At 36.0% G+C, this 23,427-nt stretch overlaps 1 protein-coding gene across 6 annotated transcripts in view; it reads left to right on the top strand.

The window, feature by feature from the left end:
- LOC139980298 (rho GTPase-activating protein 7-like) overlaps positions 1–23,427 on the top strand; it is a 175,483-nt gene that overhangs the window by 40,338 nt on the left and 111,718 nt on the right. For 5 of the 6 annotated variants that reach the window (XM_071991853.1, XM_071991852.1, XM_071991862.1 and 2 more), the window contains one exon: positions 18,770–18,806. In XM_071991853.1, the coding sequence (XP_071847954.1) occupies positions 18,770–18,806 (37 nt within the window). Of the gene's footprint in view, positions 1–15,012; positions 16,072–18,769; positions 18,807–23,427 lie in introns of those variants that run through there. The other variant, XM_071991857.1, reaches the window with a different exon arrangement.

Raw genomic sequence — 23,427 nt, 5'->3', positions numbered from 1 at the left:
TTACACGTGGTAGTAGAAAGGGCCAAGTCACTGCTTCAATATGGAAGTGTTGTAGGTTTGTTCCAAGTCTTGGTTTTTGTCTTGAAAAGTTTTGGATATTTACAGACTTTTTATACACACAGTCTTGGGTCAGTGGGAAGGACCTCTTCTGAAAAAAATGTTAAACTGGGCATGGTAGCAACTAGCAACAAACACAATACTCCTTTATGAAATACAAAGTAATGAAATAAATAATTGTGGCTGTTCACATCATGGATTGGTTACACAGCCCATAACATAAGCCAAAGTTTCTGCCAAACATGCAGATAGTTTATGAGCAGTCAGTATATGAAATATTCTGCATGTATATATCTTGCTGCATACTTGAAATTGATATTCATGTTTTAATGTTTTGTACTTATAGAAAATCTTTTGGGAGGTGTTCTGTAACATAGCAATCTGTTTCCTGATATCCCAAGGGGCTGAACAAAGTCACTTTATAGCTGAAAATGGAAAACACCAATAAACCTGCCCAACTTCAAAGTTCAAAGAGATGAAAGGTGTGAAATTAAAAACCATCTTTGTCTCCATTGCTTAGAGATGTAAGTACAACATTTTTGTGATTCCTTCAGTGGGAGGAAGCAGTTTTCTTTTAATTTTCACGTTGGCAACCAGCCGTGAAGAGGAAAGGTCCAAGGTCAGATATTTGGCCATAAATCTATTTTCAGGTTTTACTGCACTTGGAATGAGAAAGGGAGAAACATCCCTACAATTTGTTGATTGGGGCTGGTTTGTATCAGGATTCATCTTTTATTTGAATAGATGTTGAAGTAGATTTAATTTGGTACTTTCTATTCCCAACCCCAAGAGAGATCACCTTACATAAGGTAATCATCAAAATGTCAAGAAAAGTCAGTATGTAGGCTGGATATGGGAACCAGAGGAGAAGTGGTCACCTGGACCCCCTGTCAGTCACACACGGCCACCACCACCTCCTCTTGCACAGACTTATTGAGTGGCGGTGAGGAGGGTGAGATTACAGGACAGGGTTATGTCTCTGATGGATATGGGTGGTAACAGGACAGGGATACGTCCTTGATGGATATGGGAGGTAGCAGGACAGGATATGTCCTTGATGGGTATGGGAGGTAGCAGGACAGGGCTATGTATTTGATAGATATGGGTGGTAAAAAGACAGGGATATGTCCTCGATGGATATGGGAGTAACAGGACAAGGATATGTCCTGATGGATAGTGGAGGTAACTGGACAGGGATATATCCCCGATGGATTTGGGAGTAACAGGACAGGAATATATCCTCAATGGATATGGGAGGTAGGACAGGGATATGTCTTTGATGGATATGGGAGTAACAGGACAAGGATATATCCCTGATGGATATGTGAGGTGACAGGATGGGGATATGTCACTGATGGATATGGGAGGTAACAGGACAGGGACATATCCCTGATGGATATGGGAGGTAACAGGACAGGGATATATCCTGGATGGATATGGGAAGTAGAAAGGAGTAAAGATGGTGGTGCATGGGTAAAAAGGTTGAAGAAGAAGAACACATACATACAAGGAAATAGAATGAGGAAGAGACAAGGGTGTTGGGAGAGAGTGGGTAGATGGGTGTGGGGAGGAAGGTGAGTGGGGAGGTGGGGTGGGATGAAATGAAGACTAAAAAGAGCTTTCAAATGTGATGAGTGCATGGTTATTGAAGAATGGGGAGGGGGTGATCAGATAATGAAAGCAGGATGGACAGGTTGTTGGGGGTGGGAAACATAAGGCTACCATGCAAAAGCTGGACAGTGGAATGCCAAGGGGAAATTTTAAATGCTGACAGGGTGGGGCATCATCAGTACCAGTTGTTGAAAATGTCATTAGTGGATATGCAGTTTGAGGAGAAAAGGGATTTCAGGAGAAAACCACACTCTCCATTGGAGGGCAAGGAAATAGAATGGAGAGGATGGGTGGGAAGTGATGGAGGGGGGGGGTGAAAGTGAAGAATGTAGAGAGGATGGCAAATGTGATGAAAGTTTGTTGGTGGATGGGGGAGGTTGCGGGGCGGGGGGGATGGGATATATAAGACCATCATCCAAAAGCTGGACAATGGAGTACCAAATATTAAAAATATGGAATAAGGAGAGGGAGTGCGAAATAAAATAATTTTACTTTTCTTATATGTATGTCAGGCTATATTACTGTACAGTTTAAAATTGTCTTACTGTGACACCCTATCCAATGCAAGTTATATAAGACACAGTTAGTGGTTTAGTTTGTTATATATATGTCAACATGATATGGAACAAATGAATTGGCATTTGTTTGCACACCTCTAGGTGTAACGCTACTGTCAAGGTGTTGAAGTTTACATTTGCCACTCCTTTCAGTGTATCGAACCATGAACGATAAAACAACTTCCAGTCTACTTGATGGCAGACGAAATATTTAAAAAAAAGCTCGTAGGCGGAACAGCGTGGTTTTGTTGCAAAATCGATGCATACAAATATGTGCTAAATTTGGCACAAACTTTGACCTGTGTGTGTGTGTGTAATTATGCCAAGCAACAATTGAAGTCAAGAGGCGCTAACGCTGGAACAGAAATTGAGACCGTCAAATATATTTCCATGGCTACATTTGAGGATCCACAGCTGAAGGACAAAACTGTCCATGTCAGATCAGATTTTTATTTTACGGTCGTTAAAACTAGCTGCAAGTGTTTGGTTTGATCCTGTTAGTAACCCGTGATTACCCTCACAGAATATGCCACTATTTTAGCAAATCAAAGTTGATATCGAAAATTTAAAAATCAAGGCTTTCCCCTGTTGAAGTGTTTATATGCAGCAAGACAATGAAAAAATAATATTGAAGGAAACCCAAGAAATGACAACAAATAAAGTAAATGAAAATATATAATAACCAGCTGTGAAAATGATATTGACATTGAGTCGTTAGCTTGGCTTCTGTTTCGTTAGGATCAACAGCATCACTGATAAACTCTAGCATTTCCTTGTAGTCAAATATTATGACCACAAATTGAACTTAATCCATCTTAATTAAAATGGTCAACCACAGCTTTTTCTGTGTGTGTGGGTGTTTTTACTATATAGCAATAGAACAATATTAACCAGTATTTGCTAATGAGTAGTGGAAACCACAAGTTAAACAAACTTTTCAGTCTTTTGTTAATATTTTTGCCCAGATAGTATTTTTTTTTTAGTCATTGCCAGTTCATAAAATCACTGAACCCCCTCCCCCTCACTGACCCCAACCACTGATGTCAATAGATATCCAATTAATTACCCCCCAAAAAAGAAGTGTTGAGTGTCCATGTTTTAGAGTTAAGTATAAAATATCTAAAACTAGGTGCACATTTTTTATTGGGTTATTTCAGTTTAATATTTTTATTTATACATTTCTGTTTTCTGCTTTTTAATTTTTTTAATAGAAAGGCAAGGCAAGCAACCAACACTGTATAAATTAAACAATTGTAAGGCTAAAATACTGAAAAATTCATTCAAAGGGACTCTCCTTGAGGTTCTGACGCACAAACTTATTCTCACCTTTAATATCCCTTTGTGTTGTATGTGCCATCCCCACTACCCTTCTTCTCCCCCTCGTTATAAATTGCCCCAAGGGCTAATTGATGTCATACAGAACCCAATTAAGCAATGTTGTTTGTTTTGGCCTCAGCCTTAGCTATTTATAACCGCTTTTGCTACATGTACCCCCTTTCACCTTAACCGAGTCTTGCAAAATCAAAAGGCTCTTTTATCATGAAGGGACTATAAAAATAACCAAAGATAAGCATTGAGTGGTGGTTAAAAATTTAATTCAGTTTAAATATCAATATAATTATAAACTTGCAAGTAAATTTATATAAACATATATATATATATATATATATATATATATATATATATATATATAAACATATATATATAAACATATATATATATATATATATATATATATATGTATATATATATATATATATATATATATATATTGGACTGACGGGCGGACGGACATATAGGTATTGGTGGGTTTTCTGTTCAGGGTAAAGTTTGATCTTTAAGAGGGGTCAGTTCAAAGTAGATTTTGGATGAAAGACTTTCTAATCAGATGTTTGAAAGAACAGTGTTTGAGTTTGTTGCTGATATTAAAAGGATTTGTCAGTTTCTTCATTTTCATTTGATGGCAGCTTTTTGCATTGAGTCTAATCATTTCTTTTATTACTATAATCACAAGATCCAGCTTAGTTTTGTAAAGGTAATCAGTTGTGTCTGCATAAATATGCTAGACAAAGAAACTTTACAAACTACTCAGTATTATTCAGAAACCCAATGGAGCTACATTTCAGGTATTTTTGGCAACTATATGTATCCTTAAAATTTGGAAGCACTACTAAAATGATGGTATTTAAACTGTACAATTTACAGACCTTACATACAATATAGAAACCAAATGAAAAGTACTAGATTGGGCTAGTACTTGCTTCTCAGTAATTTCCCAAAATGTGAGGGTTTGGGGCTGCAACAGTAGCATATGAAAGTTTGTTTTCAATTCACCACATACTGCATTGCAAGCCTTTCACGTTTTATACATATATATGTGATATATATATATTTATGATATATATTATCCACTGCCAGCTTTGGAATATGTTAAATTTCTTTTACTAACAGTTACCTCCACGTTGATAGGTTGTACGTTACAATACACCCCGCTGTAAATGTGCACACTGTAAGGACTCCTAACTTATTTTTGGGTAAATTCTGAAGAAAAAAAAAAGAAAAAGAAAAAAAGGGAAGACAGAGAAGATGATCTTCTCTTTCCTACAAAAGTAGCATCCGAACTCTGTGTTTCTGTTCGGATGATTTGTTGCAGAGAAAAAAAGCATATGTTATTTTGAGTTTCTGAGGCTTTCTAGATCCATCTTACAACTTTGGTTTGATGATATGTGGGTGAGCTAGGCATAGCTGTCTACAACGCATGATTAGGTCTGATATTTCAAGGTGGTTGCCTTACCAACAGAGCAAAAAGCAAGAGGAGCAAGGCTGCAGAAACTCAGCTATTAGCTTCTATTTTGACAAATTTGTTTCGATCGGCAATATTTCTGAGTAGTTTATCCATTTGTCTGTACAAAAAAAATATAAGATGTAGGTGGGATCACTGTGTCATTTCCTTTCCTCCCATCTCCCTTTTCCTTGCCTTATGCTCCTTCTTAGCATACATAGTTTGTTACAAATTTAGAAAGTCGTAAACATTTGTTTTGAAAAAAAGACATAAAGGTAAATGTGTTTAAAAAAAAGGTTTTTTTGAAATAAACAATGATGAAAGTTTGAAATAAATTTGAAAAGTCAAAAGGCTGTGTTTTTGAATATTTAAAATATCTTTTAAAGTATCTTTAAACCAGAAAGCAATACTATATTGAGGTTTGATAGATGCCTTCATCTTAATAGGGTATCAGCCAATGTTATCCTTGTAAGATATCTTGAACAAGTTTGTTTATATATGAGTTCTGCAGATACCGTTGACCCTTGATGAATTTTGACCTTCACAAAAAAAAAAAAAATACATTTATAATCCAAATGACATCTCATGGAAGTAGGAGACCTGTCAATGTTAAATTTCCTTAGATATGCAATATATTGTATAACCATTACTAGGGATAAACTATGCCCAACTGATTGAAAAAAGAAATAAAATACAGTATGTGCAATTCGTAGTTTTCATTAATGCAATAAGGTAAAACGTAAAAATGTATTCCTTGTATGCCTTGATCTCACGATGACACAAATATTCTTCCTGAACAGCTGTGGTTCAACCACCATTCAAACGTAATATCTACAACATTTCAGCAGATCTGGACAAATGCTCTAGGACGGAGGATCAGTAGCATATTGTACGTTTTAGAAGATGACCTCTCATGACCTCAAATGACCTTCAATTTATAAACATGATCGCATGTATGGAAACTTAAATCACACAAACCACTCACGAAATTTCAGCCACTCGAATGAAAAGTTATGAAAATTGCAGTCAATCGAACACGATGGCAAATAGGTACTGAATTTTGACAAAATTCCACAATCCCTACAGCTCAACTGAAAAGCTTTCTGCTGACCTAAAGAGGCTTTGAGATATTGTACCTGCTTGAGACTAAATGGACATTTTGTACATTTGATTGATTTGATTGACAAGAAATAGGTTTGATCCACATTGTTGATCTTTGGACCGGAAATAAATAACTTTTTTGAGTTAATCAGCTTATCTGATACACACTTGCCTCTTTCAGCCAAAGAAACTTACTGCAGTGATTTTGTAGCTTCCACGCACAAGTCTCTTTTTATCGATGTTTGCTTATCTTTGCTACTCCATTACCCTAACTTTTGCCATAATTCTCCTAAATTCCCCCGATTAATGCAGTGTTTCTTTATTTTTTAAGTTTCTTCATTTGCCGCAAGATGACTTTAAGGCCTTTGCAATACCATTTAGCAATTATCATTCCATCGAAGTAGAAAGGGTTCAACAGTCCTTTTGAACAGAGAGAGAGTGAGAGATATACAGTACTGCATGTGCAGTGTAGTCTGTTAATTCACTGTACATATACAAGTAGCATGTATTCAAGACTTTTTGTGGGGAAGAGATGAAGCATTTTAAGCTTTCACACATACAAATAAGGAGAAATTGCAAAAAGGATAAAGAATCCAAAATGACACAATTGTGTAAGTCCATCAGAGTGTACCTTACAAAGCTTTAAGCTGGAAATCCTATGCTGAGCGGGATCCAGAACCTTTTGGCAGCTGGCCAGGTGGGTGTTCAATTTTAAGTCAGAAGGCTAAAGGTGATACTATTCTGGAAGTACTTTCCAAAAGACACTAATAAAGTCACACCTCTCCCTTACCCCCCCCCCCCCCCCACCCCTCCTCTCTCCATTTCTTGCTTTCTCTCCACCAAAATAGAATGAAAGTCAAAACCACTGAAGAAAAGTTTTTGTAGGAATCAAGGTCACCACATTACAACAAGATTAATAATAGGTTTGCTACCTCAGATATTAGTATTTGATCATTTCACTACCATTGTACACCATTGAAAAACTGTTTTACGGTCAAAGACACAAAAATTTTGACTAATTTTGAATCACAATGACCGACTTGTCATAATCCTAATTGTCTCAAATCATGTTGAATTTAGTGGAGTGTTATTAATGTACATTACAACTTTGATCCGTTGTGTTTGTTGTGTTTTATTCCTGTGTTCATCCCTTGTCTGAGCAGCTTGTGTTAAATACCATTTGTTTCCTAAGGGCCGACAGAAGAAATAAAGTATGCCGCATGAGGTACAGCTGGTCTTCCATCTTTGGCCTCTTGCCTTTAAGAAATTTTGATGAAAATTTTCAAATATAAATTTAAAGTAAAACATTCCAAAGGTGGACTGTTGAAATATACTGCCACTGAGAAATTTGATGTATCATTTTCCTAGAAATTTCATGAAATTTTCTACTTCAGTCTGTGGAATATGCAATCAACATATGAATAGCTAGCAGTAATTGGTATAGATACTGTAACAATTAGGCAAAGTTGGCACCCTATCTAGTCAAAGGTCATGTTTGCTTCAAGTCCACTTTCAAGTCCACTTTAGGTAAAGCCTGTGACCAATTCGATTATCAATATCTTGGAAATGCTAGTATAAAATTCATGCAAACTTTACTAGAAACCTTTGAATATGTAATGATTTTTGAAATTATTATTCATATTTTCTTCATGGATGAAGATTGCAATCTATTTAACATAAGAGATTACAGGTGAAACAATGAGCAGAATTGATGAAATTGAATGAATTAAACATCCCTGCATCCCTATACATAACTATATTTTTACGTACCACCTCCACATGTATATGTATATATATATATATATGTATATGTATATGTATATGTATATGTATATGTATATGTATATATATATATATATATATATATATATATATATATATATATATATATATATATATATATATATATATATACATATATATGAATGTTTCATGTCTCTATCGACTGTACGTCATTAATTTGATCTTAAGTTTGTTCCACCGTGCTGCAAAATATCATAAATCTGTCACATTTGTTAAAAATATGCACATCGCTGACATATCCATGGGCACCTCCCCTGTTGGCAACAGTAGGGCACTCAAACACTCATTGGAAAAGTAAATATTGTATTTAATTTACACCCCAAGCAGTTTTCCTCGATGAGAAAAATATGATTATTGGCAGATGATTACCTAAGGACATTGTTTCGAAGAATGACGAAAATTTGTGTCTGAAAGCAATTGACGTAGTCTCACATGCAATTGACATTAGCTGAAGGCAAATTGTACAGCGATAGATGGAATGGAAAACCATCTGTCTAAAAAGAAAATTGTTTATTATTTTCAAAGCTCAGAAACGTTTGCCAAGGACAGGCAACGCACAGGTCTGAAAACCATAAATTTAATTGTCTAATGGCTGTTAGAAGCAAAGACTATAAGATTTTCTAGGAAATCTAATCTAATCAATAGCATTTCATAGTAATAAATTATACCGTTCAGCATTTAGTCTTTGTAGTCTAGTAATCAGCACATGAACTGGCAGACTTTGTTGAGTTCAAGATGACTTTGCCTTTGAGAATGTCTGAAGGTCATAGTTTCATAGCTGCTGTTAGAGGCAAAACTTTCTTTAGAAAAGTATTTTTCATTTGAATTTTTCCACTTGCAAAGATTTGAGGATAGGGTTTTTTGTAGAACTTAGAAGATTTAACTTCAGCCTGCATCATTCAGGTTTTATCGATTGAACATATTTTTCAAGGTGTCACCTGTTCCGAGCGTTGATAAAATGTTCACTTTTCTGGTGGGATTTTTTTGATCAATTTTGAATTTTGAATGAAAGAAGTTCTCATCAGAAGAAAATATGTGGGGATTGTCATTTTTTTGTTTTTTGTTTTACATGACTGTAACATGTTTAAATCAAATAGCAAAGATTGTAGAATATGGAAAATTTAATTAGAAAGTGATTGCTAATGTTGAAGAAAGGAGATAGGAATGTAGCAATGTACGCTCTCCTTACCCTACATATATCTTATACCAGAGTCCAGTTCCTCCCCATTTGCCTTTGACAGTATAGGGTACCCATTCCAAAATGATGTGAAAAATGGCCAATATTTACTATAAAATGCACAGATGCATAGCATATATATATATATATAGTTTCTTTATTGACACAGAACCTCAGTATTTTCAGTAGTACATTTAGTAACAATATGTGTTTGAACCTCGAAAAACGCTAATCGAATTTGTAAACACTAAATTTACTTTTTGCAGTCTAGGCTTTATGTTGGATCAATTCCTTAATTGGTTTCAAAACATTTGTCTTTGTATATTTTAACTAGTACTTTGTCCCGTACCTCTCTCGTGATGGAGTTTATAACTATGGGGGGAAAAACCCCTCACATTCTTGAGATTTATAAGCCTGGCAGTTGATCAAATCTATGGCAGAACATCATTTGACATTTCTATGACAGGATTAGAGGTATTTTGCTTCCCTGCATTCCCTCCGGAATGTTTGAATTTCGTGAAATGTAAAGTTTTTAACTATTTGACTTAAAGAGAGACAACAGCAACATTCAAAATGGCAGACCTATATATGACCAAAGGAAAGTCAAAGACAATCGTTATGGAATAGAAGGTCAATTTAAATCCTTATATTTAATAACTTGATTACTTCAATTAAAAATTCATTTGTTGTATCAATATCTGTTCCTTTTTTTTCATCTTAAACTTTGCATTATTCAGCACAATATTTCTTCAGAGTGATTTTTTCAGCAAAGCTTGTGAAAAGTTTTCATTTTAGAATTCTTTTGGGTTTGGATGAAGTACCACTTTAACGTTCATACAAAGTGTTCCCTCCAGCTTGTTCTATTGGCTGTCATTGGAAGAGGACCCTGTTACAGGTTTCAGATAAACCCACATGAGAAAGATTTAGCATGGATGCTCGCTTGAGGTTTTATCTTTGATCAGTCGATTAGCTATATTTATTTTGTCTGTCTTCTTGGTATAGGGATCACAGTTGCTTACAATATTTCCATTTTTTAACGCTTACTTCCTAACAGTATTTGAATTAGAAAAAAAAACTTAAAAGTTTGAAATTGTAATTAAATAAAATTAATTTGAATAAATATATATACTTAAATGACTCAATATAAAAATAAGTGTAGATATTTATAATAATCATAAAAATGATATATATTGATAAAAGAAAATTAGCAAAATGGTTTGAGAAATAATTTATCAGTTCTAACAGCAACTATACAAGCAGATGTGGTAGATTGAGATCTTGTGAAATCATCTATCTATCATAAAGACTGGGTTAGTCATTCATTTATCATTTTACCGGAGTAATTGCAGTGTTATAGGCCTCTAAACCGCACGATTAGGCTATCTCTTATAGAGATTGAGAAATATGTGGATGGATATTCAACCCTGCATTCATTAAAGTGTAATAACATAAACATGTTTCATCATTCATGTCAGCTTTATGAGATTGATTTACGTTAATGCACAGTTACAGTACGAAACTTTGAACATGCAGACACACAAAGGCAAGTTAAGTCTCTGCATGTTCTGAGTCATAGCACTTTGTTTTGCCGACGATCTATTCTTCTCCGATTAGTTTATAATTTACCAATTTAATATTATCTGGTTCTTGGTGTTTCTTATTCTTCAGAAGTCTGTCCTTCTGACAACATATTACACCAGCCAAAGTTTGGTCTGTCAATGTAAGGATCGTAAACATTGGAATATATTCAAGTCTGAATTTCACAGAACTGTGCTATCAACAAGCTTTAAAAGTGAAATTCTTGTTATGAATGCAAATCATTTCACCTAAAAACACTAGAGACTATCTCTTTAAGTTCATCCGTATGACACAAACTTTTGCACGATGTATGATGTAGACTTCATATGCGACTCTCGCATCCCTCAATAGCTGTCATCGTGTCACAGGGTGATACACATCTCCCCCCCCCCCCTAAAACATACACACATCTGAAAATGGAAATATTGCAAAAAGCATCTGATATCTTTCCCCTGGATTAAAACCAAGCAAACGTGAATTATTGGCCTTAATTAACATCTGCATTTTTTCATAATTTTGTGAAATGTGCAGATTAATTTTCTTAATAAAAAAATGGATTTGAAAACAGCTTTGCTTTCATCACCAAACTTGGGTTGACAACCTGACAGTTCACATAGTAAATGTATGACAGCAAAGATATCTAGTCTTGTAGCCATTATTCTTCTCCACTTTTCGTGAAAGCTCCTGCTACAGTTGAGAACATAGTTTGTCTTTGCCAGCAGAAATTTTCATAATAAAATCGTACTTGTATAATTTGTCATTCGACACTTGCAAGCATTCATGGGCCTCCTCTCAACATGAGGTTCTCTTACAATATTAGAAACTTGATCTTATTGTAGAAAATATTCTTCTTACAAAGGAATGTTGAAGTTGTTGTGCGTCAAGGCAAGCTAGACGTTTAAAGCATATATATATTCATGTTGCATCTAATTATTTTGCATCCATAGAGCAATGTATCTCTTTTTCAACAGGCAGTCTATGAATGATATTTTCAGGTTGGGTTTTGTGTGATAGTATGATTAATTAGAATAGTAACCGAATTCGTCTTTTGCTTGGATCTCAAAAGAAATATAGCTAATTTTAGATCAACTTTTCCTTTATTTATCACAAAATTTATAGCTCTGTTTTTAAATTAATGCAGACTGTTGTAAGCAAAGCTTAATAGCTGTAAATTCCATACCACATGTAACAAATTTCATGCGTGATAGATTGATGGCAGTTTTTTTCTCCGAGTTTCTTTAATTTGAAACACTATATGGCCCATAAATGGTTTCCAAATGTATACCAGAATTAGATAACACAATTATAATCGTTTGGCAAGACGAGGCTTATATTAGGAAAGTCCTGGCATACTTTTAGCAGATTAAGCATACCAAATTTTGGGAACAGTACATGATTTATAGGTCTTTTAAATTACTTTTCATGTTTTAGTACAATTTTGTGACCAAAGAACAATATCTCAATCTGCTATTTGTAGCTTATCCATAAAATATTGTTTGAAGGGATTTATGGAGGAATGGGGAGGAGGAGGAGGGTGGGTGGGAGAGGGTGGGAGGAGAGTCAGATAGAGGGTCTTTTTAAGTTAAATTTGCTACATTCTGCTGATACCACAGTTTAATGATAAGGTGTCTGGCAATGAAACTTTCGCTTTAGTTTGACAGAATCACAACAGGATTATTTTAAATAAGGTATGCTTTGCAAATTAGAAAAATGTAATAATTTTTAGATAACATCAAAAGTGTGTGTGGGACACAAAATTTGTGTGTATAGCTCGCTGATTAGCATGGTTTCATCCATGGAGGCCTCTTCTTTAGATTGAGGTATATATATCTAATGATGTGTGGACATGACGTGGCTCGATCAAAGAGACACAGAGTTACAATCCAAGGGTGGTATGAGGCAGTTTTAAGAGGAGGCCCATCCAAAGGGCATTTATCATGCAAGTGGCAATATGGGGAAACATTGATATCATTATATCAAAACTGGAGCTATAAAGATTGACAGAGAAAAATAAATACTAACTGTGAGGTCTAAGTTGGAGAAAGAAGAAAGGAAAAAAAAATGATTTGGGTGAAGAACTGAAAAAAATATCATATTATTGGTAGAGCTCAGAAAAGAGGCTAAGGGGGTGGGTGGAGGGGGGGGGATGTGTGTGTGGTGGAGGGTTGAGCTTTGCTGGGTAAAGTACTTTGAGTATGAGCACAGTGGATTTGCTGGAGTGAAAGAGGTGATTTCATATAGTATTCTATAGGATGCTTGGGGACCAGACTAGTCCTGGGTAAGGAAGTTGAGGGGAAGGAGGTGACTTCATATATAGTAGACAATAGCATGCATGGGGGAAGAGGCTACCCCTGGGTAGGAGATTGAGGGGAAGGAGGTATAAGGGAGGAGGGGAGGAAGCAAAATGTACACAAGATTGGAAATGGAATGTGAGGGTTTAGAAAATGATTTGTACAAAAAGTAGCAGGGCATCTTGGAACTGTTAGCTCCTACATGCAGTAGTGGTGGCACCAGCCAAGGTAATCGGGGGGGGGGACAAAAATATAACACTGTTATGGGGGGAGGGGATCTAAGGTAAAGTGTTTCTCACTCCGTTGGGAATTTCGTGGCAGAGTGACTTGGATGCAAAATTGTGCTGTCATATGACTGTGGAGTGTTAGCTCAGTGGTTAACACCGGTGCCTTTCAATCATAAGGTCCCCGGTTCGAGTCACTCCCAGATTAATGTATGTCGTCCAGTTACAGAGTTGTTGACAATTAACAATTCATAATCATGGACGTTAAAATATGAATGTGAGAGACTGACTTCGGTCAGCTTGCGGCTTTGATAAGCCAATTAGGCTTCTTCGCGAGTTCCTGCTTGCAGGAGGATCTAATATACATATGACAATATTTCACATTAATGCATTGCATCGGAAGCTGTTTCTAATGCAAATGATTGCTTAGTTCTCTATATTTTGGATAATTGTAGCAGATCTGATTTGGGGCAACCCAGGGGGGGGGGAGGGTGGCAATTTCCCCCTCATGGCCCCTATAGTAATGTCACTTCCTACATTTTATGATGGTATATGCCTTATAAAATCCATGAATTCATAATTATCATGATTTATGATTTATAAATGGTTTTGTAGAATGAAACCTCCTGTTAACTCTTTAGTTAAAACTTTCATTGATTAAATTAAGAATGATACTTGAGATCTGTTCACATTTTGGTGATGTCACATGGTTATTTGTGAGATTGATTTAGTAAACAGTTTAACACAGAACATAAGTCATAACTTGTCCATATCTATACTGCGTGCCCACAGATCGATACCAATTTGCTATTAAATTAAAAAGATGCATACATCTTCTCAGCAGGAAATACAATCATTCTGCCAGTGAGCTCCTATACTTACAGTTTATAATCTTTTTGATAGTTCTGTTTTCTATTTAAAGGATTAACCCCCATAATTTAATTTTTTTGTGGAAAAAGAAAAATCTTGAAGCAGTATCAGTGTTTCCACTGTACTACTTTTTAGTTGTTTTCAATCATCCATGTGACATTCATGGTGAAACTAAATATATTAGATGCAGGTAGATAATGGTACACACATGTAGCAGACTTTATTAACTCTTGTGGGTTTACAGCGAATATATTATACTTGCTCACCCTGTGGAAGGTACGTTGTGGCTGGTACTGCACAGCATTACACTAGTTGTAGTACTTATCATATAGTATCATTATATTTATACACGGATATTATGCTACCATGCTAATACCACTGTCGCCATATTTTACAATCTAGTTGGTTTATTCCTCCGAAATCGTACTCCCTCGTTCGTGAGTCGGTCGGAAACGTATCTCAAGCAGGGAATTTTTACTTGGGGTTGACTTTTTAAGCGAATACGCTGTTTTTCAAAGAAGATATTGTTTTTTTTTCCTTTTGAAGCCATGATGCCTTTGTCATTGTCAAATTCATCGTCGTTATTCACATACGAACTTTTTGTGGTGTAACATTTCAACTCGTTTGCACACACTCGGTGACATTAACACCATCGAAAACTTGGGAAGAGAGAGAGAATCATGACTTTGCGATCGTGGAAAAATGAACCTTTCTAAGAAAATATATAGTATCCATCAAGGTTGACAGCCATGTAGACGTTTTTAACTTGTTTAAGAAAAAGAACGATGTTTTCAGCAGAAGTGAAACTCGGATTCAAGTTACGAGATTGCTTTCTCTGGAGTTGAAGGATACTCGGAATTTTTTATCAAGATTCAACCTGGGAAGAAAAAAAAATTGAAGCTTTTTCCATTAATCATATCTGTTTCACAATTTTTTTAAACTTTTTGAGCTTTTAAAGTGTGCTCTATCCTATTCATGTTTACATCATAAATATTAGCAGTAGTGATACAAAATAGCATGAATGTATTAAAATAAAGCAAGATTACTGAAAGGCCTAGGGGAACATGATTTACATAACAGGCCTTTTAAGATGACAAGGATGGATCAGATTTAAGTTGAGAGAAAATTCGAAACTGTGAGGTATCTCGGAGGAGAGTTTGATGCGTTGCATTAATTTAACCGAGGGATTCAAGCGAAATTGACTATCAGGAAAACTAAGTTGCAAGATGAATTCTTTGAAATCTTTAACATTAGCCAAGTTTTTTTCTCCAAACGACTGATTACCGGTAACCGCTAGAAACACCAATCTATAAAGAAATGTTTCAGATTCTTTCAGATAGGTCATTTATTACTTCTTGCTAAAACGTGATAACAAAAACGACCGAGAAATGAAACATTTTTGATGCTCCGAATATTTAAGTTGTTTACGTTTCATGAAGGTAAACTTTTTGAGGAAAGATCCCATGCTTAGCCAATTGAGTTAGGGTAGGTGTCTTTCACCCTGAACAGTTATTTTGCTGTTTCTTTGGGCTCATAACATGGATTGACTGAGCAGCCTTGATAAGTCGATTAACTCAGCAGTTTCTCGGTAAATGATTTTATTCCTCCGTCACAAACATAATTGGTGTAAATTCACGAATCGTCGGTGTCGAGGACTGTCTGTGACAACTAATCCCTTAATGAATGAAGAGATAAGCTATCTATATCAATCGAGAAGAAGATAACAGAATGCAGAGTGGCAATTAAAATTGAAGGGTTCTAATCTCATTGTAAAAGGAATCTTCAAGAATCCCTCTTTCGTCATCGGTTAGTAATCGTTCCGAGACTGAGTCATTCACAAAAACAGTGAATCCTTTACCTTTAATTTGTTTGAATCTCAAGAAATGAAAAGCAGAGCAGGAGACACAAAATGGCTTCCATGAACGGATCTATGACATTAAAGAGAGGTGTAAAGAAAGAATCACAATGGCACCGTGTATGTGCTCTATTGGATGAATGGAATGCTCCATTACCTGAGAAGGTATGCATATATTAATGGTATTATGTTTTCCAAGAATATTCTACTTTCAGAGACCTTGTGACCAGTGTCATGAAGTTGGTGCCATGTGGTGCTAAGGAAGGAGGCTGTGGAAGAGGGTGGGGGTAAGGGTGCTGGTGGCCGGGTAATTTTGTATTAATGCTTCCTTTTTGGCCAGTTTCATAAAAAAGAAGATGGTCTATTGGGGTATTCCATTGATCTGTGTGTGACTATTGTTACTACAGAGGCATGTATAAGCCATGCAATTTGGCCTTTAAGAAAAGGAATAGACTGGAGAAGGGAATTGGGGGGGAGGGGGTGGGTGGAGATTAAGGTTCATTGTAATAGGAGTTTAATTATTTTCCCCCTGTAATATCAGCTGGTGGAATTGACCTGACTACAATCAGCGTATGCTCACAAAGTTTTAAAACTATTTCTCCCAGTGTCTGAAAAGATTCTACTTGTATAGAGTAGTTTATCAGGTTATTTAGGTTTGTCGGAGACATTGAACCAAGAACTGAAAAGATTATCTACTGTTTGTGAATCACTTCCTGGAATGTATTTGGTTTTGATCAATTTAGCAAACTCACAAATGCTGGTGTATATTAACCCACACAGTGAATGGTTATTATTACCTGAAATTTGGAATGCTATTTTTATCAAAAAAAACTTTCAGTCATAAACTGATAGATATCATCTTTGCAGCTGCAAAATTGGCATTATGGAAACTATATCAGAGAATGCTTACTTCGCTTCTGGCTTACCTGTCTCCTCTCAACCACACAATTTCAGCACTCTTACTGTATCATGCCTACAGTGAACCGGTAACCTTCTTAACACTTTGCGTCGTCTATGACCAGACCTTGCCGGTCAATGACCTCCCTTCTATTTCTACTGCCCAAAATGCTTAGATTTTATTTTTGATTTTAGATTGTATTGTGGTAGACAAGGGCATAACTTGGCCCATAGATTGAGGGCAGAGCAAAACGGGAGCTATAGGAGAGGGACTAGGGTACTGGATAAGAGCCATAGGAAGAAATTTTCCTATCCTCCCCAAGAAGCCAGTACTGCCAACCGTAGTTTCATCACCAGCAATATTCTTTGCTGGAATTCAGTGCCATGCATTTAGAGAGCACACAGAGTATATGTCAACATATTGGCTAATTACATATTAGCAAACTTATAAATTTGAGTGGAAAATTATATTTTGAATATTATACTCATAATATACCGTAGATGGATCAAAGGTTACTCTTTCCTAAACATATGTTTGGTATTAAAATATGGCAATAATAAATGCATTGTTGCTTATATCCTTCTCATAGCAAGTCCCACTATTTAGCTGGGTTTAGGAATAAGTTTGACTAATACTAATGTAGCCAGCCATGAGTCGGATTCCCTTCTACTTATGCCTAAGTTTTGATTTGCTTGCATTGGTCATTTCTACTAATCCATGGTGGTGCAGCTAGGCTCCTCAGTTGTATTAATGCAGTATACAGGTATATGACCGTGGTAAAGTGAGACTTTTCTTTGCCATGACATATCTGTGGGAAAATGGATTTCACCTGAGGTACTAGCACCAAGCATTCAAACTTGTTTTAGGATTGGCTGCCCGGGTTCAACCTTTTAGATGACCCTGGATACTTTCCGACCTTCACCTTGATTGCAAAGATGAAATGATAAAAATATCTATGAAAAAAAAGTTGTTTTATTGTTGATGTATGGCCTGTAGCTGTCAACTGTCATCTATTTGTATTTGTCCACTCTATTTGGTTGCCATGGTAACATGTGGCCATACAAGAAACTCTCTTGCTGTTTCATTGGTCAATATTACGTCACATGATTTAAACATCTGTTTAGTACTCTAGGAATGTCAGCAGGTAGAAAGATGACCAGAGGAGAGAATAGCCCTTGACTGCTGTGCATAAAAGTTATTATTGTCACAGATCTGTTGAGATGGCCTGCCGATTGATGAAGAACAATGGCATCTCTAAAGGCATCAAAAACAATAAGACACTAATTACAGTACATGTGCCTGCCACCACTGCAAGCTTGGCCAGTAACGGAAACACACAAATATCTCTGAATTATGTGACATGAAAAGATATTTGCTTTACGTTTATATACGCTTCACAAATGAAGTGATATGATTATACTCCTAAGGAACGTCAGGTTGTTTCTCCTTCAAACTTGGTGTGTCTGCACGATTTGTGTAATGAAGTTCAAATCCTCACATGAACAAATAGCGACAGAATCAGAAGACTTAAAAAAAAAAATTTAAAATCAAAGTTACATCTTAAATCCATTGCAATGTTTTGAGGATTTCATAGCAAAATCTCCAACACTAAGCAACATTTTAGTGTTTCCAAATATCAACTAAAAACCAAAACATAATACTGAACACTTCATTTCCTTTAACTATAGCATAGTAAAGTAAGATAGAGAATTTAAGAATGACTTGTATCACCTTATTAGTATCATTAAGTCTTGCAAGATATTGTAATTTCAGCACCATTTGTGACGCAAGTGAATTGACGAAACCTCTTTGTTACATCATCAGCATTCCACCCGGCATGTAGCACAACTTAACTGACGCAGTTTTACTGGTTACAAAGAAATTACCATCTCACAAAGTGCAATAACATGTCTTGAATATTCATCAAGTCAACATCTCAAGAGCTTTCTGTCTGTTTATTTTCAGGTCTTGTCTTGCCTTCGTACTGCAAAGCAGAGAGCGGGTGAGTAGATTAGCATTAAGAGCTTTTGTGATGGAGATGGGATGGAAATTTTATATATAAAATGCTCTGGTTTATTCTATATTATTTTGAAGGGTCTGACCTTAAACTATTGTTTCTACTTTACGGTGTAGGTGAGAGTGAAGGGTTACAATGTATTAGTGATTGCGGTGTATAGTAATTGGGATGAGTTCCAAATTTTGAAGTAGAAAATGTGGCCCTCCAGTCACGCCCAAAATCAACTACAGGCGCCCTCTTTTGAGTGTTATAGTTTTGTGAAACTTGACAAGTTACACTCTTTGACCTCAGATCATAATGGTACGTACCATGAGTTGATTACTAGTGGTATATGTTACATAATGGTACGTACCATGAGTCGATTACTAGTGGTATATGTTACATAATGGTACGTACCATGAGTCGATTACTAGTGGTATATGTTACATAATGGTACGTACCATGAGTTGATTACTAGTGGTATATGTTACATAATGGTACGTACCATGAGTTGATTACTAGTGGTATATGTTACATAAGGTACGTACCATGAGTTGATTACTAGTGGTATATGTTACATAATGGTACGTACCATGAGTCGATTACTAGTGGTATATGTTACATAATGGTACGTACCATGAGTTGATTACTAGTGGTATATGTAGATATCGTGGTAGCTATTGAAGAAGAGATCTTATGAGCCATATTATAATTAGTCTTGACGTTTTTGTTTGAAGAGTTTTGTTTAAGTCAAGCAGACTGTTTTAAGCACCTTTACTTGTGTTTTCTAAAGTATTCTCTTCGTTCGGTGGGACCATGAACTATCACCCAGCGCGGCGTCAGTATTGACCCAAATTCACCCAGCGTGTTCGCATGCATGTCATTCAGAGATCGTTAAAAAGTACAGGTCCCGCATGTTAGGACTGATGTGACAGCACCCTCAGTTGAGATACTGGAGAATCCCTTTTGGATGCAAAGCTTTGAAGAAACACAATGTGTCAACGTTAAATGTCTCTGTGCGGCTATGACATCAGACCAACTTTACATCAAGTTCCAGCATACACAGGTTTCAAAGATCCCCATTTCAATCTCCCATCAAAGATTGCACATTTTACCAGAACACTTAGAATGTTTTGCTCTGTCATCAGTCAAAGATAGATTTACCTCTGAGCTATGGTTGCTGGTATGTTTTCCCTTTTGATATTTAATAACCACATCATGAAGTCATCACAGTCACTTTCACAGTTCAACTCGATTATAGAGATCATCATCCTCATTGCTCATGAATATTCAAAGGTTTATGATAGTCTCCTTCAACTCATTCTCACATTATAGGCTTTAATAATTGTGAGGATATATCATATCCTATAGAAAAATGCATTTCCATAAGCAAAAGAACACACTCGTTATGCATATGTCCTATACAAACAAGAACATGTCATATGGGTATTTCCTGGCTAGGCTGCGGATAATTGGGTGCACACTGAGTTCTATCACTGCTCATGAATATTTATGAGCTGAAGTCATCGATCTTGTCAGTAACACAATCCGTGATGATGTATACTGCTACAAGACTTGCGAAAGTCTAGTACACCTTGGGGAAATCATCGTTCACAAAAATGGAAATGACCATCACAATATTGAAAGATTAGTAACACTTTCTCACTGCTTGTGACAATTAAATTAAGATGTTCATCTGTGTGTTGAGTCTGTTGACTGTTAAGATACTGATCTTAACTGAAAAATAACAGGATACTGGGATAACTTTAAGAGTGGGTTGAGCTGTCTGTCTCAATAAAAAAGTAAAAAAAAACAGACAAAATTATCCTTATGAACAGTCTTAAATATCCAAAAGTGTAGTCTCTGGCATTTGCCATCCTTCCAATATTTATAACCAGAAATTGCAGATGGTCAAATAAAATTAAAGGTTTTTAGTGAAAATATATATTGATTAATAAATAAATAATTTATAGCAGGGAAAATATTTGCTCCCTGCAGGAGCTGACCAGTGTTAAAGAAAGTGTGATTTTCTCTGTACATAACCAAATGTTGTTTTAGTCCCTCGGACATCAAATTTGGACCTCAAACTGATTGTAGGTTCTAGTTTTCCTTACCAATTATAACCTATAAAACCTATAAAAAATACAACATACAAAAAATGGATTTTCCAAAACAATTTAAAAATCAACAATACCCATAACTTGTTTACCAAGCTTTAAAGGGAAGCTTCCCTCTGATGGCAGTGAAATATACGTTAACACCAGCTCAATGGGGCTGCAGACATTACTGTACATACCATGAGCTTTGTTCAACACCACATTGATAGACATATCTAACAGCTTCCTTCCCAAATATAATGAAGATCGGAGTTCACTGTCTCACCAATAATATAGATATTTGATCTTGGGTTAATGAGATAATCCTCATCATTAACCCCGATACCAAGCTGACCTGTCTTCCTCTCTTTGCTTGTCTGCAAGATCAATTATCTTGCCTAAAGTCCTTTTTATAAAACTGACCTAGAGTATACTAGACCAAAACATGACTCATTTGGTTGAATTTTATAGATGTTATAGAGAGTACCCTCTTCCTAGAAGACTGCTCCTGTCACTTGGACCCTCAGGGTACCCTCTCGTCGAAAGGAAAAGAAAAATTTATCGGATAGCGAAGGAAGGCTGTTAAAAACCCGCTTCCGTGATATAGCCACCATTTTTACTTGTCCATCGAGTGAATGAACACATTTGAGAATCAAGATTTCGTCGATATCTTTAGAAGATCCTTGATAGTGAATAGATATAATTTAAATCATTTCTTCCTCAACTTGTGGTTAATCGTCAAGCTCATGTTTCCAACCAAAATTGAATTCATCGCCCGATCTCTGCATAAGGGCCAAAGAAGTACATCGTCACTGCAGTACCAAAAGACGATTTAAGTAGAGTTATTGAAGAGTTATAGAGTTATGTTTAACATGGAATGCAGAATGAGACTTTGATGTTTATTTCTTTAAGAAGCAAAGCAAGAATATTGCAGAGTAGTTAGTTTGTTTGTGTTTTATTTACAAAGGTGATAGCAGATTAATCTCACAATGTCTGAGGATAACATATGCATACATGACTACTCTAAGCTCCTTGCATTTAACCGTGAATTTTGGTTGCTATTTTTCCTGCGTGGATCGCGTCATATTTGTTTCCCAGCCCTCTGATTGGTGCAGGGGTTTGTAAACTACAGCCTATGAATTTACCAGGCACACTAAATAAAAGTGAGATTGCTTCAATTTCATAATTGCCAGATGTATCGGGTTGATTGCTTTTTATCTTCTCGGGGACTTCTCATTATATTTAAATTCTTATATTAAACCCTCCCAGCGGGATTACAATCATTTCCAATTGCAGCCAGAATGGTTTCCCTTTGAAATTAGAAGAAACAAAACATGACATAGTTTGTCAGCTGTCAGCAAGTCTAGAATGTCATACAGGAAGTATGTTTTTATAGTGTAATTCATGTGATACTGATTGAGATAACTCTAATTAGCTTTAATTAGCATCTAATTAAATACACCCATGATTGCCCCAATAATCAATCATTTCCTTCCAAATTCAAAATATCTTCATTCATGCAATCTTTAAAGGTCTTCAGAATTACCAGTATGCTAGAATGTAAAAAAAAAAGAGAAAAAAATAGGGTTACTCAATTCGCTAAAACTGGAACAGGCATATTACTACCTCATTCTCTTAAAGTATTTATTTGAGACATTTGATTGTCTTCGTATTATGCAAATTTGACGGTTTCTGGGAATGATTTGAAGTATCATAATATGAAGGAAAAAACAATTTTTTTGGAAAGTTTTTCAGCAATTTGAACATTGTAATATGTGGGTGGGGCTGACAATAAAATGATCTTTAATATGTGGCTCTGTTCTACAATCAGGCAAGCAGAAAGTTGCCACTCCTAACATGACTGATATTTAATACCCTGGAGATCTGATATATCATCGCCTCTTCTGTGTAGTTAAATACATTTCCTTAGGGATGGGTGTTTCCCTTAATAGAGTTGTGTCTGAGAGGGTGTCATGATGACGTATTTATCCTTCTCTGCTTTCTGACCTGTTCCTCCATGCAAGAATCTTTTGAGATGGAAAAAAATGTTCAAACTTTAAAAAGTCATAAATTCAACTGCAGAATGTGTACTACCTCGTTTTCTGACAAGTACGTGGCAGAGTGGGCCACACCCTCGTCTGGGATATAAAGTCACAAAGGACATCCACAAGAATTAACCAGCTGATGACACTTGTAAAATATGTTGAAACAATTCTAATTCCGGCATGATGCTACGTACGTCCAGACTTTGTGACTGGGTGCACATATTTGCTTGTTCATTCATTTGATTCAAAGAACTATAATCCAGTCACTTTTTTAATTAAACAACATACTAATACACAGAACATGATCGCTTTTAAGGGGAAGAGATCAAGGAGTGCCCACAAGAAGCTTGGGAGTAGCTTAAAGTTCTAACATCAAGGGAAAACTCCCTCAGCTATGTCCTATGCTTCTGACGATATCGCAATAAATGTAACAGAAGCTTCTAGCAATAGCAAAGAGCTGGACTAGCAATAAAAAGCTATAAACAT

The sequence above is a fragment of the Apostichopus japonicus genome, chromosome 14, assembly GCF_037975245.1.
Source record: "Apostichopus japonicus isolate 1M-3 chromosome 14, ASM3797524v1, whole genome shotgun sequence".
Lineage (NCBI taxonomy): Eukaryota > Metazoa > Echinodermata > Holothuroidea > Aspidochirotida > Stichopodidae > Apostichopus > Apostichopus japonicus.
The sequence above is the reverse complement of the archived record's forward strand: the minus strand, read 5'-3'. Positions and strand labels throughout refer to the sequence as shown.